Source organism: Pseudophryne corroboree, chromosome 4 (genome assembly GCF_028390025.1).
Source record: "Pseudophryne corroboree isolate aPseCor3 chromosome 4, aPseCor3.hap2, whole genome shotgun sequence".
In the NCBI taxonomy this organism is placed as follows: Eukaryota; Metazoa; Chordata; class Amphibia; order Anura; family Myobatrachidae; genus Pseudophryne; species Pseudophryne corroboree.
In genome coordinates this window covers 624,695,303-624,714,825 of record NC_086447.1, presented here as the reverse complement: position 1 = coordinate 624,714,825, position 19,523 = coordinate 624,695,303, and the positions used below count along the sequence as shown (strand labels likewise).

At 45.0% G+C, this 19,523-nt stretch overlaps 1 protein-coding gene across 6 annotated transcripts in view; it reads right to left on the bottom strand.

Annotated features, from left to right (window-relative positions):
- Positions 1 to 19,523, bottom strand: part of NTPCR (nucleoside-triphosphatase, cancer-related) — a 499,212-nt gene that overhangs the window by 11,532 nt on the left and 468,157 nt on the right. For all 6 annotated transcript variants that reach the window (XM_063917685.1, XM_063917686.1, XM_063917684.1 and 3 more), the window contains one exon: positions 8,667 to 8,876. In XM_063917685.1, coding sequence (XP_063773755.1) covers positions 8,667 to 8,876 — 210 coding nt within the window. The remainder of the gene's footprint in view (positions 1 to 8,666; positions 8,877 to 19,523) is intronic.

The following is a 19,523-nucleotide window of genomic DNA, read 5'->3' as shown; positions in this document are numbered from 1 at the left end:
TCCCTCCCGCATAACCTCCTCTCCTACAATCTCATTATCTATTGATGGCACTACTATCTCCTCTAGCCCCCAAGTGCGCTGTCTTGGAGTAATCCTTGACTCCTCCCTCTCCTTCAAACCACACATTCAGCACCTCTCACAAACCTGCCATTTTCATCTAAAAAATATTTCCAGGATCAGACCCTTTCTGACCAAGGATGCTACTAAGACTCTTATCCACTCACTGGTCATCTCCAGACTGGGCTACTGTAATCTGCTCTTGACTGGCATTCCTGACAAATACCTCTCTCCACTCCAATCTATCCTCAATGCTGCTGTCCGGCTCATCTTCCTCACCAAACGCACTACGTCCACCTCTCCTCTCTTACTAGACATTCACTGGCTCCCCTTCCCTTTCAGAATCCATTTCAAGCTTCTCACACTCGCTTACAAAGCCCTCACCCACTCCTCTCCCATCTACATCTCTGACCTTATCTCCCTTTACACTCCCACCCGTCCTCTTCACTCTGCTAATGCACGCCGACTCTCCTGCCTACGGATTACTTCCTCCCACTCCTACCTCCAAGATTTTTCACGTGCTGCACCACTTCTTTGGAATTCCCTACCTCTCCCCCTCTCTACAAAACTTCAAACGGGCTCAAGACCCACTTCTTCACCAAACCCAGCCAAATATCATCCTAACCCTCTGTTCTACGCTCTCTATGTACAGTATCTGTGTCACCCCAGTCTGTCTACCCCTCCCCTATAGAATGTAAGCTCTCACAAGCAGGGCCCTCTTCCCTCATGTGCTTATCCTTTCTTACTTTAATAATCTTCAACTGCACCAAATCCATCAGTCTTCTGCCACCTGATACTTATTCCAGTGTCATCTGCTGATGTAACTATGTTTATTTACCCTGTACTTGTCCTATACTGTCATCAACTGTAAGTTGCTGTTTTCCTGTTTGATTATTTGTTTATGCACTCTGTAATTGGGCCCTGAGGAACCCTTGTGCCGCCATATAAATAAAGGATAATAATAATAATAATAATAATAATAATAATGTGTACAGGCATCTCTGAAATGTGACATAGGGTGAATTTAAGCACTACTGCGATTCATAAAAGAAACTAGGGCACTACTATGGGGCATAACATTAAATAAGGCTCTGCTATGGTTCAGGAAATGAACTAGGGCACTATTAGAGAGCATAAAATTAATACACTGCTGCAGAGAAGTGTCTCTCTAGAAGCATAGGAACGGGGGGCCCTTCAAAATGTTGCTATGGGGCCCAAAAAGTTCTGGCTACACCCCTGATGACAGGTAGAGTATAAGATGGAGGAAACCAGAGCCGCCAGAGGAAACTGGAGCAAAAATAGGGCGAACATAAAAACACGTTTTTGAAAAGGTTAGGAATTCAATTCATGATCTCAGGGCTGTCCACATTTACAGTCCCCCCTCAAATAAAATAAGAATTTACTCACCGGTAATTCTATTTCTCGTAGTCCGTAGTGGATGCTGGGGACTCCGTAAGGACCATGGGGAATAGACGGCTCCGCAGGAGACTGGGCACACTAAAAGAAAGATTTGGTACTACCTGGTGTGCACTGGCTCCTCCCTCTATGCCCCTCCTCCAGACCTCAGTTAGGATACTGTGCCCGGAAGAGCTGACACAATAAGGAAGGATTTTGAATCCCGGGTAAGACTCATACCAGCCACACCAATCACACCGTATAACTCGTGATATTTAACCCAGTTAACAGTATGAAATACAACTGAGCCTCTCAACAGATGGCTCAACAATAACCCTTTAGTTAGGCAATAACTATATACAAGTATTGCAGACAATCCGCACTTGGGATGGGCGCCCAGCATCCACTACGGACTACGAGAAATAGAATTACCGGTGAGTAAATTCTTATTTTCTCTGACGTCCTAGTGGATGCTGGGGACTCCGTAAGGACCATGGGGATTATACCAAAGCTCCCAAACGGGCGGGAGAGTGCGGATGACTCTGCAGCACCGAATGAGAGAACTCAAGGTCCTCCTCAGCCAGGGTATCAAATTTGTAGAATTTAGCAAACGTGTTTGCCCCTGACCAAGTAGCAGCTCGGCAAAGTTGTAAAGCCGAGACCCCTCGGGCAGCCGCCCAAGATGAGCCCACCTTCCTCGTGGAATGAGCTTTCACTGATTTAGGATGCGGCAATCCAGCCGCAGAATGCGCCAGCTGAATTGTGCTACAAATCCAGCGAGCAATAGTCTGCTTAGAAGCAGGAGCACCTATTTTGTTGGGTGCATACAGGATAAAAAGCGAGTCAGTTTTCCTGACTCCAGCCGTCCTGGAAACATACATTTTCAAGGCCCTGACTACGTCCAGTAACTTGGAATCCTCCAAGTCCTTAGTAGCCGCAGGCACCACAATAGGTTGGTTCAAGTGAAAAGCTGATACCACCTTAGGGAGAAACTGGGGACGAGTACTCAATTCTGCCCTATCCATATGGAAAATCAGATAAGGGCTTTTACATGACAAAGCCGCCAATTCTGACACACGCCTGGCCGAAGCCAAGGCCAATAACATGACCACTTTCCACGTGAGATATTTGAGATCCACGGTTTTAAGTGGTTCAAACCAATGTGATTTTAGGAAACTCAACACCACATTGAGATCCCAAGGTGCCACAGGAGGCACAAAAGGGGGCTGAATATGCAGCACTCCCTTTACAAAAGTCTGAACTTCAGGCAGTGAAGCCAGTTCTTTCTGGAAGAAAATCGACAGAGCCGAAATCTGGACCTTAATGGAACCCAATTTTAGGCCCATAGTCACTCCTGACTGTAGGAAGTGCAGAAAACGACCCAGCTGAAATTCCTCTGTAGGGGCCTTCCTGGCCTCACACCACGCAACATATTTCCGCCAAATGCGGTGATAATGGTTTGCGGTTACTTCTTTCCTGGCTTTTATCAGCGTAGGAATGACTTCCTCCGGAATGCCCTTTTCCTTTAGGATCCGGAATTCAACCGCCATGCCGTCAAACGCAACCGCGGTAAGTCTTGGAACAGACAGGGCCCCTGCTGTAGCAGATCCTGTCTGAGCGGTAGAGGCCATGGGTCCTCTGATAACATTTCTTGAAGTTCCGGGTACCAAGCTCTTCTTGGCCAATCCGGAACCACGAGTATCGTTCTTACTCCTCGCCTTCTTATTATTCTCAGTACCTTTGGTATGAGGGGCAGAGGAGGGAACACATAGACCGACTGGTACACCCACGGTGTCACTAGAGCGTCCACAGCTATCGCCTGAGGGTCCCTTGACCTGGCGCAATATCTCTTTAGCTTCGTGTTGAGGCGGGACGCCATCATGTCCACCTGTGGCCTTTCCCAGCGGTTTACCAACAGTAGGAAGACTTCTGGATGAAGTCCCCACTCTCCCGGGTGTAGGTCGTGTCTGCTGAGGAAGTCTGCTTCCCAGTTGTCCACTCCCGGAATGAACACTGCTGACAGTGCTAGTACGTGATTTTCCGCCCATCGGAGAATCCTTGTGGCTTCTGCCATGGCCACCCTGCTTCTTGTGCCGCCCTGTCGGTTTACATGGGCGACTGCCGTGATGTTGTCTGATTGGATCAGAACCGGCTGGTTTTGAAGCAGGGGCCTTGCCTGACTTAGGGCATTGTAAATGGCCCTCAGTTCCAGAATGTTTATGTGCAGGGACGACTCCTGACTTGACCAAAGTCCCTGGAAATTTCTTCCCTGCGTGACTGCGCCCCAGCCCCGAAGGCTGGCATCCGTGGTCACCAGGACCCAGTCCTGTATGCCGAATCTGCGGCCCACTAGAAGATGAGCACTTTGCAGCCACCACAGTAGAGACACCCTGGTCCTTGGAGACAGGGTTATCAGTTGATGCATCTGAAGATGCGATCCCGACCACTTGTCCAAGAGGTCCCACTGGAAGGTCCTTGCATGGAACCTGCCGAATGGAATTGCTTCGTACGAAGCACCATTTTTCCCAGGACTCGTGTGCAGTGATGCACCGATACCCGTTTTGGTTTTAGGAGGTCTCAGACTAGAGATGACAGCTCCTTGGCTTTCTCCTGCGGGAGAAACACTTTTTTCTGTTTTGTGTCCAGAATCATCCCCAGGAACAGTAAGCGTGTGGAAGGAACCAGTTGTGACTTTGGAATGTTTAGAATCCAGCCATGCTGTTGTAGCACTTCCCGAGATAGTGCTACTCCGACCAGTAACTGCTCCCTGGACCTCGCCTTTATTAGGAGATCGTCCAAGTACGGGATAATTAAAACTCCCTTTTTTCGAAGGAGTATCATCATTTCTGCCATTACCTTGGTAAACACCCTCGGTGCCGTGGACAGTCCAAACGGTAGTGTCTGGAATTGGTAATGGCAATCCTGTACCACAAATCTGAGGTACTCCTGGTGAGGAAGGTAAATTGGGACATGCAGGTAAGCATCCTTGATGTCCAGGGATACCATGTAATCCCCCTCGTCCAGGCTTGAAATAACCGCCCTGAGCGATTCCATCTTGAACTTGAATTTTTTTATGTATGTGTTCAAGGATTTCAAATTTAAATTGGGTCTCACCGAACCGTCCGGTTTCGGTACCACAAACAGTGTGGAATAGTAACCCCGTCCTTGTTGAAGTAGGGGTACCTTGACTATCACCTGCTGGGAATACAGCTTGTGAATTGCCTCTAGTACAGCCTCCCTGCCCGAGGGAGTTGTCGGTAAGGCCGATTTGAGGAAACGGCGGGGGGGAGGCGCCTCGAATTCCAGCTTGTACCCCTGAGATACTACTTGAAGGATCCAGGGATCCACCCGTGAGCGAACCCACTGATCGCTGAAATTTTTGAGGCGGCCCCCCACCGTACCTGGCTCCGCCTGTGGAGCCCCACCGTCATGCGGCGGATTTGGAAGAAGCGGGGGAGGACTTTTGTTCCTGGGAACCTGCTGCGTGGTGCAGCTTTTTTCCCCTTCCTCTGCCTCTAGACAGAAAGGACCCGCCTTTTCCCCGCCTGTTTTTCTGGGGTCGAAAGGACTGTACCTGATAGTACGGCGCTTTCTTAGGCTGTGAGGGGACATGGGGTAAAAATGCTGACTTCCCAGCTGTTGCTGTGGAAACAAGGTCTGAGAGACCATCCCCGAATAACTCCTCACCCTTATAAGGCAAAACTTCCATGTGCCTTTTAGAATCTGCATCCCCTGTCCACTGCCAAGTCCATAAGCCTCTCCTAGCAGAAATGGACAATGCACTTATTCTAGATGCCAGCCGGCAGATCTCCCTCTGTGCATCTCTCATGTACAAGACTGAGTCTTTTATATGCTCTACGGTTAGCAATATAGTGTCCCTGTCCAGGGTGTCAATATTTTCCGACAGGGAATCTGACCAAACAGCAGCAGCACTGCACATCCACGCTGAAGCAATAGCTGGTCTCAGTATAACACCAGTGTGTGTATATATAGACTTTAGGATAGCCTCCTGCTTTCTATCAGCAGGTTCCTTTAGGGCGGCCGTATCCGGAGACGGTAGTGCCACCTTTTTAGACAAACGTGTGAGCGCTTTATCCACCCTAGGGGGAGTTTCCCAACGTGACCTATCCTCTGGCGAGAAAGGGAACGCCATTAGTAATTTTTTTGAAATCACCAATTTCTTATCAGGGAAAGCCCACTCTTCTTCACACACTTCATTTAATTCTTCAGATGGGGGAAAAACTATTGGTAGTTTTTTCTCCCCAAACATAATACCCTTCTTTGAGGTACCTAGGTTTATATCAGAAAGCTGTAAAACCTCTTTCATTGCCTCAATCATGCCACGAATGGCCCTAGTGGACATTAAATTTGACTCATCGTCATCGACACTGGTATCAGTATCCGTGTCGACATCTGTGTCTGCCATCTGAGGTAGTGGGCGTTTTAGAGCCCCTGATGGCCTTTGAATTGCCTGGGCAGGCACGAGCTGAGAAGCCGGCTGTCCCGCATTTGGCATGTCGTCAAATTTTTTATGTAAGGAGTCGACACTTGCACGTAATTCCTTCCATAAGTCCATCCACTCAGGTGTCTGCCCCGCAGGGGGTGACATCACATTTATAGGCATCTGCTCCGCCTCCACATAAGTCTCCTCATCAAACATGTCGACACAGCCGTACCGACACACCGCACACACACACAGGGAATGCTCTTAAAGGAGACAGGACCCCACAAAAGCCCTTTGGGGAGACAGAGAGAGAGTATGCCAGCACACACCAGAGCGCTATATAATGCAGGGACTAACTGAATTATGTCCCCTATAGCTGCTGTAATATTTACTGCGCCTCAAATCTGTGCCCCCCCTCTCTTTTTTACCCTTTTCTGTAGTGTAGACTGCAGGGGAGAGTCAGGGAGCTTCCTTCCAGCGGAACTGTGAGGGAAAATGGCGCCAGTGTGCTGAGGGAGATGGCTCCGCCCCTTTTTCGGCTGACTTTTCTCCCGCTTTTTTCTGTATTCTGGCAGGGGTAATTACCACATATATAACCTCTGGGGCTATATATTGTGGTTATTTTGCCAGCCAAGGTGATATTATTGCTGCTCAGGGCGCCCCCCCCCCCAGCGCCCTGCACCCTCAGTGACCGGAGTGTGAAGTGTGTATGAGGAGCAATGGCGCACAGCTGCAGTGCTGTGCGCTACCTTGGTGAAGACTGAAGTCTTCTGCCGCCGATTTTCCGGACCATCTTCTTGCTTCTGGCTCTGTAAGGGGCACGGCGGCGCGGCTCCGGGAACGAACACCAAGGACGGGTCCTGCGGTCGATCCCTCTGGAGCTAATGGTGTCCAGTAGCCTAAGAAGCCCAAGCTAGCTGCAAGCAGGTAGGTTCACTTCTTCTCCCCTTAGTCCCTCGTTGCAGTGAGCCTGTTGCCAGCAGGTCTCACTGTAAAATAAAAAACCTAATATATACTTTCTTTCTAGGAGCTCAGGAGAGCCCCTAGTGTGCATCCAGCTCGGCCGGGCACAGAAATCTAACTGAGGTCTGGAGGAGGGGCATAGAGGGAGGAGCCAGTGCACACCAGGTAGTACCAAATCTTTCTTTTAGTGTGCCCAGTCTCCTGCGGAGCCGTCTATTCCCCATGGTCCTTACGGAGTCCCCAGCATCCACTAGGACGTCAGAGAAAATAAAATAACACCAGCTATTTGATATACTGTATCTACTGACAAATTCTCTCATTTTTGACACTGCCTGTTTATCTTTCATGTCTAAGAGGCCTATTTATTAAGATTATTTTCACAACCTATTCACATTATTTTAGCATCACTTAAATGTATTACATTGTTTTTGGAGCATATTTCATGAAAAACTGCTCCAAACCCTTAACTTCATTATTTTTCTTTTTTTAGTAACCCACATTACATTTCCCATACTTATAATGGGAAATGTGATCTGGGCCAAATTTACTGGGAAGAAAAAGTGGGAAAAAAAAATCGCAGCTAGCCCTGTGATAATTTCGCCAGCTCAGACTGGTAAATCACAGGGCTGCACTGCTATAAGCTGCTGTCTGCCCAGCTTTCTCTGCCCCCTGGCAGAGAAAGCTGTGCAGGGACCAGGCAGTGTGTCCAGGGTAAAAAAAAAAAAAAAAATCATACCAGTCCAGGAGCCACTGATTGGTGCTCCACTGCGGGAAACCAGGTGACGGGTCCTCCATGTGCTGCGCTGTGACCCCCGGTGCAGTAAAGTGATGATGCAAAATGGCAGCTCAGTTTACAGCACATGGGGTCACAGCAGTGCACAGGATCCGGTGCCTGGCAGTAGCAGCGATGACTGGCTCCCTGGACAGGTAAGTATATTTACCATGCGGGGTTCAAAACACGGGGTGGATATCCGTGATGGGGAGGTCAACCCGGTGGTGGTGGTGGTGGTAGTAGTGATGTCGGCGGTGATGGAGCATGCGCAGCAGGACATTGGGGTATTTAAAAAAAAAAAAAATACCCCGATGATGTTGCAAACAGGCATCGCAGGGACAGTCTGTCCCTGCATGTGATAAAGGACACATCCTTGTGATGTAATCAATTATCGCAGTGCGGATTCGTGTGATTTTATCATGTTACAACTGTATCCTTGGATGTGGATGGTGATAAATAGGCCCCTAAATCACTGTAAAAATATTTTGATCCCTTTAAAATAGAAAACATTTCTGCTCACTCACCTGGGAATAAACCAGCAATTAAGAGATTAGTAGGGCTGATTCTGAGTCTGATGCAAAGTAGGTGTGATGCTGCAGATGCCTGATTTACTACCTTCTGCGAGGTGTATTCAAGCAAGAAGCTGCTCCACCCATTGTTTATCTGTCCACAGCAACAACTGTCATAATTAGCATCAGCACCTGCATCAGCAGAATGCTGCTATAGGTGCAACAGATACACCTGAAACAGACTTTCCATCTCCATACACCGGACTCAGAAAGCATGCAACTTCCAACCCAAAAGTCCAATTTGAAAGACAGATGCGTACATCTCTGAATTGGACAGATATACAAAAAAATAAAAATACTAATACTAATAATAATAATAATCTGATTATGCTAAACCTTGTTTCCATGAAAAGAGATTCATCTGACTCAGAATCAGCTCCAGTATCTCCCAAACAATATATGTAGTGTAAATAATAAGTACTTTAAATTTGTGCATGCAAAATTGCCATAAGTGTAGAAAACTTACATGAAACACTTTAACGTCATGTCGCCGTCTTATTTTTTCGACAAGAGGTAATGTTTTTCCTTTGGGTACTGGAATAGTTCCAAGTACCACAGTACCAGGGCTATCCAATATTTTAGGTACAACATCGGTAAATGAATGACTAAAGAGTTCCATTTTTCCAATCTCATCTATAACAAACACAGATTTGTGTACAGGGTCTTCAGATGTCCCCTGCAGAAAGTTGATAAAAAAAAACAACATTAACTACATTATTGTACAAACAAATTGTTATTGATTTTCAAATATATTGCAACATCCAGACTACATTTTATATAAATCACCTCTGTGAAGTTTTTTGTAATAACAAAAATAAATCCCAAAAATGACTAGTTTATATATATAGGGGCTAATTCAACAAGGAACACAAAACTGCAAAAATTGCGAAAATACGCACACAACAGTCATGCATGAAGTAAAATCTGAGACAAAAAATATAACTTCTGAGACGTAGCAAAAACTGCATATACACTACGAAAACTAGGCGTGTAGGGGGCGTACTAAAGGGCTGGACTCGCAAAAACTATGAGCAGCGGCATGTTGTGGGCGTATGCAGATTTTAGATAGGCGGGGCATACACATTTTTTGCAACTGAACGCACATGTATGTAAACTTTCAACATAAGAAAAACATTTTTTTTTCCTTTTTCTACCTGCATTTGTGGATTCACCAGCGGAAGTAGCTTGTCTTGTTGTTCGACGAATCCTGTCAGTAGGCACTGGCTGGCTCAATGTTATGTGTGGCTGATGTTAAATTGTATTTTAAGTTAGAGAAACTCCCGCACCAGATTGTACATTAATGATCCTTTATAAGGAATATTTATAATATAACATATTGTGCTGATAAATATTTCCGCACAATTGTATTCAAGTGGTGCTGCTTGTTGATCTGAATATATGAATATGTAGAGAAAAGAGAAAAAGCCAATCAACTTTATATAGCAGCACTCATTCCCTAAGTTCTTTTTTCAAAGCAAATGCACTTTATTAAATATATTAGAGATAATATAAACTTGGAAAGAGATTCTCAATACCCATATGTGATGTAAGTGCCTTTATTATTATCACATATGATGTATTATATGTCCCCTTATAGCAAAGGGGACAACTGAAGTGAAATATTAAAACATTAAAACAATAGAAATAGAATAACGTGTAAGAAAAAACTTAAATTTTATGTGTATAAAGATAATTTTAAAAGAAAATGCTGATGCGCTGTCTTAATTGATAAATCAATAAATACCTGTGATCAATAAGATTGTTAGATAATTTATTTAATTCATTAAAACAACCACTGATTCCTTTTTGGCCAGTGATGTTTATTAAGGGTTACAAGATGTGTCAGTGTTGTAACAATTCTAGTGCATTCTCAATTTTATAGATCATGATGCAACATTTGTTGCTGTATGGTAATGCAAAAAGAATGTTAAGGACAACACTGCATATATCCGGATGACAGTTTGTCTGTCTATTTATCTACAGATTTGAGGCTGTTATTGCCTTAAATAATACCGGTATATGATTACACACTGGCAACTGGTAATTTAATATTGGGTATTATAAATTACCCCTGTTGGAATGTATGCTCACTAACTACTACTCCTAAAATGATATCTTGCTTATCGCAGCAATACCTGGGATGATAGTTATAATTTAATGTTGTACTATTTTTAGGAGTAAGCCTGCTTGAACACCTCTTTATGAGATTCTATAAGAGGGGAATGTGAAATAAATATATGCATATTAATGCTGCTGCAGAAATTGATGTTTAAACATATGCAGCTAATCCGGGCACATATAAATCTCAAGTTGGTAATTTAATCCTTTTTTCCTTTATAGTTCTAATTGTATGTGTTCACAATAAAATAAGAGGGAGCATGCCAGATTAATTCCTCTATGATTTATGTATACCTTTAAATATTACTACAAGTATACTGTTATAGATGAACAATTGATCCAAACCTATGTGGTTTCCAAACAGATAGTTATATCATTACATTATCACTGTTGGTTGTTATCCCCGTGACATGTATTCACACTAAATCAAGCATGTCGTATTTTTCAAAGATATAGATTGCTTGTTTGGATTTCCCGTGTACACATACAACAATACAGGTCCCTCTTACTGCCTGCAGAGTCTGGCTAGTATTGCCATGCAGCACAAGTACACGTTGAGATTTACCCCTCTGCTATGTATAGTATAATTGATTGCAGGCAAGTAGCTATTACTAAGAGCAAACACTCCTGTCTTCTATATATATTTTGCCAGCATGTATCTGTTGATCTTACAAAAACCCTTCCTAATATTCTAATATACACAGGTAGTTAATACATGGTAATATTACTATAGACAGCGCACAGCTGAGCCAATGCGCATTTCACTTTATTAAGCTTCGTCAGGGCTTATAGGGCTTATAGCCCTGACGAAGCTTAATAAAGTGAAATGCGCATTGGCTCAGCTGTGCGCTGTCTATAGTAATATTACCATGTATTAACTACCTGTGTATATTAGAATATTAGGAAGGGTTTTTGTAAGATCAACAGATACATGCTGGCAAAATATATATAGAAGACAGGAGTGTTTGCTCTTAGTAATAGCTACTTGCCTGCAATCAATTATACTATACATAGCAGAGGGGTAAATCTCAACGTGTACTTGTGCTGCATGGCAATACTAGCCAGACTCTGCAGGCAGTAAGAGGGACCTGTATTGTTGTATGTGTACACGGGAAATCCAAACAAGCAATCTATATCTTTGAAAAATACGACATGCTTGATTTAGTGTGAATACATGTCACGGGGATAACAACCAACAGTGATAATGTAATGATATAACTATCTGTTTGGAAACCACATAGGTTTGGATCAATTGTTCATCTATAACAGTATACTTGTAGTAATATTTAAAGGTATACATAAATCATAGAGGAATTAATCTGGCATGCTCCCTCTTATTTTATTGTGAACACATACAATTAGAACTATAAAGGAAAAAAGGATTAAATTACCAACTTGAGATTTATATGTGCCCGGATTAGCTGCATATGTTTAAACATCAATTTCTGCAGCAGCATTAATATGCATATATTTATTTCACATTCCCCTCTTATAGAATCTCATAAAGAGGTGTTCAAGCAGGCTTACTCCTAAAAATAGTACAACATTAAATTATAACTATCATCCCAGGTATTGCTGCGATAAGCAAGATATCATTTTAGGAGTAGTAGTTAGTGAGCATACATTCCAACAGGGGTAATTTATAATACCCAATATTAAATTACCAGTTGCCAGTGTGTAATCATATACCGGTATTATTTAAGGCAATAACAGCCTCAAATCTGTAGATAAATAGACAGACAAACTGTCATCCGGATATATGCAGTGTTGTCCTTAACATTCTTTTTGCATTACCATACAGCAACAAATGTTGCATCATGATCTATAAAATTGAGAATGCACTAGAATTGTTACAACACTGACACATCTTGTAACCCTTAATAAACATCACTGGCCAAAAAGGAATCAGTGGTTGTTTTAATTAATTAAATAAATTATCTAACAATCTTATTGATCACAGGTATTTATTGATTTATCAATTAAGACAGCGCATCAGCATTTTCTTTTAAAATTATCTTTATACACATAAAATTTAAAGTTTTTTCTTACACGTTATTCTATTTCTATTGTTTTAATGTTTTAATATTTCACTTCAGTTGTCCCCTTTGCTATAAGGGGACATATAATACATCATATGTGATAATAATAAAGGCACTTACATCACATATGGGTATTGAGAATCTTTTTCCAAGTTTATATTATCTCTAATAATAAGAATTTACTTACCGATAATTCTATTTCTCGGAGTCCGTAGTGGATGCTGGGGTTCCTGAAAGGACCATGGGGAATAGCGGCTCCGCAGGAGACAGGGCACAAAAGTAAAGCTTTCCGATCAGGTGGTGTGCACTGGCTCCTCCCCCTATGACCCTCCTCCAAGCCAGTTAGGTACTGTGCCCGGACGAGCGTACACAATAAGGGAGGAATTTTGAATCCCGGGTAAGACTCATACCAGCCACACCAATCACACCGTACAACTTGTGATCAAACCCAGTGAACAGTATGATAACAGCGGAGCCTCTGAAAAGATGGCTCACAACAATAATAACCCGATTTTTGTAACTATGTACAAGTATTGCAGATAATCCGCACTTGGGATGGGCGCCCAGCATCCACTACGGACTCCGAGAAATAGAATTATCGGTAAGTAAATTCTTATTTTCTCTATCGTCCTAGTGGATGCTGGGGTTCCTGAAAGGACCATGGGGATTATACCAAAGCTCCCAAACGGGCGGGAGAGTGCGGATGACTCTGCAGCACCGAATGAGAGAACTCCAGGTCCTCCTTAGCCAGAGTATCAAATTTGTAAAATTTTACAAACGTGTTCTCCCCTGACCACGTAGCTGCTCGGCAAAGTTGTAATGCCGAGACCCCTCGGGCAGCCGCCCAAGATGAGCCCACCTTCCTTGTGGAGTGGGCCTTTACAGATTTAGGCTGTGGCAGGCCTGCCACAGAATGTGCAAGTTGGATTGTGCTACAGATCCAACGAGCAATCGTCTGCTTAGACGCAGGAGCACCCATCTTGTTGGGTGCATACAATATAAACAACGAGTCAGATTTTCTGACTCCAGCTGTCCTTGCAATATATATTTTTAATGCTCTGACAACGTCCAGTAACTTGGAGTCCTCCAAGTCACTTGTAGCCGCAGGCACTACAATAGGCTGGTTCAGATGAAATGCTGACACCACCTTAGGGAGAAAATGCGGACGAGTCCGCAGTTCTGCCCTGTCCGAATGGAAAATCAGATATGGGCTTTTGTAAGATAAAGCTGCCAGTTCTGACACTCTCCTGGCCGAAGCCAGGGCTAGTAACATGGTCACTTTCCATGTGAGATATTTTAAATCCACCTTTTTTAGTGGTTCAAACCAATGAGATTTTAGAAATTCCAAAACCACATTGAGATCCCACGGTGCCACTGGAGGCACCACAGGAGGCTGTATATGCAGCACTCCCTTAACAAAAGTCTGGACTTCAGGAACTGAAGCCAATTCTTTTTGAAAGAAAATCGACAGGGCCGAAATTTGAACCTTAATAGATCCCAATTTGAGACCCATAGACAATCCTGATTGCAGGAAATGTAGGAATCGACCCAGTTGAAATTCCTCCGTCGGAGCACTCCGATCCTCGCACCACGCAACATATCTTCGCCAAATGCGGTGATAGTGTTGCACGGTTACTTCCTTCCTTGCTTTAATCAAAGTAGGAATAACTTCTTCCGGCATGCCTTTTTCCTTTAGGATCCGGCGTTCAACCGCCATGCCGTCAAACGCAGCCGCGGCAAGTCTTGAAACAGACAGGGACCCTGCTGAAGCAAGTCCCTCCTTAGAGGTAGAGGCCACGGATCTTCCGTGATCATCTCTTGAAGTTCCGGGTACCAAGTCCTTCTTGGCCAATCCGGAACCACTAGTATCGTTCTTACGCCTCTTTGCCGTATAATTCTCAATACTTTTGGTATGAGAGGCAGAGGAGGAAACACATACACCGACTGGTACACCCAAGGCGTTACCAGCGCGTCCACAGCTATTGCCTGCGGATCTCTTGACCTGGCGCAATACCTGCCCAGTTTTTTGTTGAGGCGAGACGCCATCATGTCCACCATTGGTCTTTCCCAACGGGTTACCAGCATGTGGAAGACTTCCGGATGAAGTCCCCACTCTCCCGGGTGAAGGTCGTGTCTGCTGAGGAAGTCTGCTTCCCAGTTGTCCACTCCCGGGATGAACACTGCTGACAGTGCTATCACATGATTCTCTGCCCAGCGAAGAATCCTTGCAGCTTCTGCCATTGCACTCCTGCTTCTTGTGCCGCCCTGTCTGTTTACATGGGCGACTGCCGTGATGTTGTCCGACTGGATCAACACCGGTTTTCCTTGAAGCAGAGGTTCTGCCTGGCTTAGAGCATTGTAGATTGCTCTTAGTTCCAGAATGTTTATGTGAAGAGACGTTTCCAGGCTCGTCCACACTCCCTGGAAGTTTCTTCCTTGTGTGACTGCTCCCCAGCCTCTCAGGCTGGCGTCCGTGGTCACCAGGATCCAATCCTGTATGCCGAATCTGCGGCCCTCCAATAGATGAGCACTCTGCAACCACCACAGAAGAGATACCCTTGTCCTTGGAGACAGGGTTATCCGCTGGTGCATCTGAAGATGCGACCCTGACCATTTGTCTAACAGATCCCTCTGGAAAATTCGTGCATGGAATCTGCCGAATGGAATTGCTTCGTAAGAAGCCACCATTTTTCCCAGGACTCTTGTGCATTGATGTACAGACACCTTTCCTGGTTTTAGGAGGTTCCTGACAAGCTCGGACAACTCCTTGGCTTTTTCCTCCGGGAGAAAAACCTTTTTCTGAACCGTGTCCAGAATCATCCCTAGGAACAGCAGACGAGTTGTCGGCATTAACTGGGATTTTGGAATATTCAGAATCCAGCCGTGCTGTTTTAGCACTTCTTGAGACAGTGCTAATCCCCTCTCTAGCTGTTCTCTGGACCTTGCCCTTATTAGGAGATCGTCCAAGTATGGGATAATTAATACGCCTTTTCTTCGAAGAAGAATCATCATCTCGGCCATTACCTTTGTAAAGACCCGAGGTGCCATGGACAATCCGAACGGCAGCGTCTGAAACTGATAGTGACAGTTTTGTACAACGAACCTGAGGTACCCCTGGTGTGAGGGGTAAATTGGAACGTGGAGGTACGCATCCTTGATGTCCAAGGACACCATAAAGTCCCCTTCTTCCAGGTTCGCTATCACTGCTCTGAGTGACTCCATTTTGAACTTGAACTTCTTTATGTACAGGTTCAAGGACTTCAGATTTAGAATAGGTCTTACCGAGCCGTCCGGCTTCGGTACCACAAATAGAGTGGAATAATACCCCTTTCCCTGTTGTAGAAGAGGTACCTTGACTATCACCTGCTGAGAGTACAGCTTGTGAATGGCTTCCAAAACCGTCTCCCTTTCGGAGGGGGACGTTGGTAAAGCAGACTTCAGGAAACGGCGAGGCGGATCTGTCTCTAGTTCCAACCTGTACCCCTGAGATATTATCTGCAGGATCCAGGGATCTACCTGCGAGTGAGCCCACTGCGCGCTGAAATTCTTGAGACGACCGCCCACCGCCCCCGAGTCCGCTTGAGAAGCCCCAGCGTCATGCTGAGGCTTTTGTAGAAGCGGGGGAGGGCTTCTGTTCCTGGGAAGGAGCTGCCTGTTGGTGTCTCTTCCCCCTTCCTCTGCCTCGTGGCAGATATGAATATCCCTTTGCTCTCTTGTTTTTAAAGGAACGAAAGGGCTGCGGTTGAAAAGTCGGTGTCTTTTTCTGTTGGGGAGTAGCTTGAGGTAAAAAGGTGGATTTCCCGGCTGTAGCCGTGGCCACCAAATCTGATAGACCGACTCCAAATAACTCCTCCCCTTTATACGGCAAAACTTCCATATGCCGTTTTGAGTCCGCATCGCCTGACCACTGTCGCGTCCATAAACTTCTTCTGGCCGAAATGGACATAGCACTTACCCGTGATGCCAGTGTGCAGATATCCCTCTGTGCATCACGCATATAAAGAAATGCATCCTTTATTTGCTCTAAAGACAGTAAAACATTGTCCCTATCCAGGGTATCAATATTTTCAATCAGGGACTCTGACCAAACTACTCCAGCACTGCACATCCAGGCTGACGCTATAGCTGGTCGTAGTATAACACCTGTATGTGTGTATATACTTTTTTGGATATTTTCCATCCTCCTATCTGTTGGATCTTTAAGTGCGGCCGTCTCAGGAGAGGGTAACGCCACTTGTTTAGATAAGCGTGTGAGCGCCTTATCCACCCTAGGAGGTGTTTCCCAGCGCGCCCTAACCTCTGACGGGAAAGGGTATAAAGCTAATAACTTCTTTGAAATTAGCATCTTTTTATCGGGGGCAACCCACGCTTCATCACATACATCATTTAGTTCTTCTGATTCAGGAAAAACTATAGGTAGTTTTTTCACACCCCACATAATACCCTGTTTAGTGGTACCAGTAGTATCAGCTAAATGTAACGCCTCCTTCATTGCCAAAATCATATAACGTGTGGCCCTACTGGAAAATACGGTTGATTCGTCACCGTCGCCACTGGAATCAGTGCCTGTGTCTGGGTCTGTGTCGACCGACTGAGGCAAAGGGCGTTTTACAGCCCCTGACGGTGTTTGAGGCGCCTGGACAGGCACTAACTGATTGTCCGGCCGTCTCATGTCGACAAACGACTGCTTTAGCGTGTTGACACTATCCCGTAATTCCATAAATAAAGGCATCCATTCTGGTGTCGACCCCCTAGGAGGTGACATCCCCATATTTGGCAATTGCTCCGCCTCCACACCAATATCGTCCTCATACATGTCGACACACACGTACCGACACACAGCAGACACACAGGGAATGCTCTTAACGAAGACAGGACCCCACTAGCCCTTTGGGGAGACAGAGGGAGAGTTTGCCAGCACACACCAAAAGCGCTATATATGACAGGGATAGCCTTATAATAAGTGCTCCCTGTATAGCTGCTTTTATAATATAATTTTTGCCACTATTTTGCCCCCCCTCTCTTGTTTTACCCTGTTTCTGTAGTGCAGTGCAGGGGAGAGACCTGGGAGCCGTCCTGACCAGCGGAGCTGTGTAAGGAAAATGGCGCTGTGTGCTGAGGAGATAGGCCCCGCCCCTTTTCCGGCGGGCTCGTCTCCCGCTCTTTAGTGTATTCTGGCAGGGGTTAAATATCTCCATATAGCCCCGGAGGCTATATGTGAGGTATTTTTTAGCCAAATAGGTTTTCATTTGCCTCCCAGGGCGCTCCCCTCCCAGCGCCCTGCACCCTCAGTGACTGCCGTGTGAAGTGTGCTGAGAGGAAAATGGCGCACAGCTGCAGTGCTGTGCGCTACCTTTAGAAGACTGAGGAGTCTTCTGCCGCCGATTCTGGACCTCTTCATGTTTCAGCATCTGCAAGGGGGCCGGCGGCGAGGCTCCGGTGACCATCCAGGCTGTACCTGTGATCGTCCCTCTGGAGCTGATGTCCAGTAGCCAAGAAGCCAATCCATCCTGCACGCAGGTGAGTTCACTTCTTCTCCCCTAAGTCCCTCGTTGCAGTGATCCTGTTGCCAGCAGGACTCACTGTAAAATAAAAAACCTAAGCTAAACTTTCTCTAAGCAGCTCTTTAGGAGAGCCACCTAGATTGCACCCTTCTCGGCCGGGCACAAAAATCTAACTGGCTTGGAGGAGGGTCATAGGGGGAGGAGCCAGTGCACACCACCTGATCGGAAAGCTTTACTTTTGTGCCCTGTCTCCTGCGGAGCCGCTATTCCCCATGGTCCTTTCAGGAACCCCAGCATCCACTAGGACGATAGAGAAATATTTAATAAAGTGCATTTGCTTTGAAAAAAGAACTTAGGGAATGAGTGCTGCTATATAAAGTTGATTGGCTTTTTCTCTTTTCTCTACATGATGTTAAATTGTGACATCAGAAATTTTCATGCAAAAAATGCGAATAAGTGTAAGTTTTTTTTTTTGCAAAAAATGCGGATTTTTAAATCTCATCGCAAAATTAGCAAATTTGACAAGTCCACTTTTTTTTGTAACATTAAATTAGTGTTGCACATTTTCCGTTTGGGCGTGCTTTCACAATTTTGCGATTGGTCCCAGTTTTTGCAAATTTGTACTTTTTACGATCCTTACTTAATCCTTACTATAGGAGTTAGGTTTGAGTCCATGGCTATTAAAGTATATATCCAGGGGAATGTGACTTAAATTGCTAAAAATTGCAGTATGATTGCGGTGACTATGGCCTCCAAGTTGTAGGATATAATACCCTGCAATTTAGGGGCAAAGTCTACAACCTGTTGGTGATTTGCGGTGGGTTATAAAGCCACAAATCTCCAGCATTTTGATGTGTTTACTGAGCATTTGTTGTAGGCTTCCAAGGGTGGTACTAGAAATATCAAGGGACAGTTTTTCCATTACCTGCACTTGGCTTACTAGATCCCAACATAGTGCCAACCAGGACTAGGCTAGTCAGCACATGACTCGAATCCCTAGGGCAGTTGGACCAGCAAAAAAAACAAGCCCTCTAGTTGACAGGTGGGTATTTAGACTATGCAGCTATTAATGAGCATAATTACAGTCTCAAATAGTCACAAGTAAAAAATAAATGTATTAGTACATCTAAAAAGGATAGTATAAACACACAATACAACATATAAATATAAGGGTTAAAATGTATAAGCCAAATCACATATAAACTGCTGTTATTCAGAAATAATCCTTAGCGAATATTGTTGACAGAGTGTTGCGGTGTCGGATAGAATGTTAGTCCACACAACTGCACTTAACAAGGATGATTGGTTTATTCAGATAATAGAGATAACAGCGTGTAGTATATAGAAGAGGTTCTGCAGCAGCAGGAACTCACAGTACACATGTGAAGCAGTACAGCGGTAACACAGCGTCTCAGTACACACAGGATGCAGCTACGTACACACAGGGTGCGGCTGTGGGGTAGACAAGGTCACACACTGAGGAGAGTAGAAGCTGCACATTAGTGCAGTTTTCTCTCCCAGGAAGAACTCTCAGACTGTGCACTAAGCACCTCCTCTTTCACTGAGCTGACACTAGGAGGGAAAACGCTAGAGCAGGGAAGCTGCCTCTAGTGCTGGGAACGGAGAGAGATCACAGAGTGATCCACTGTCTAACAAAAATAA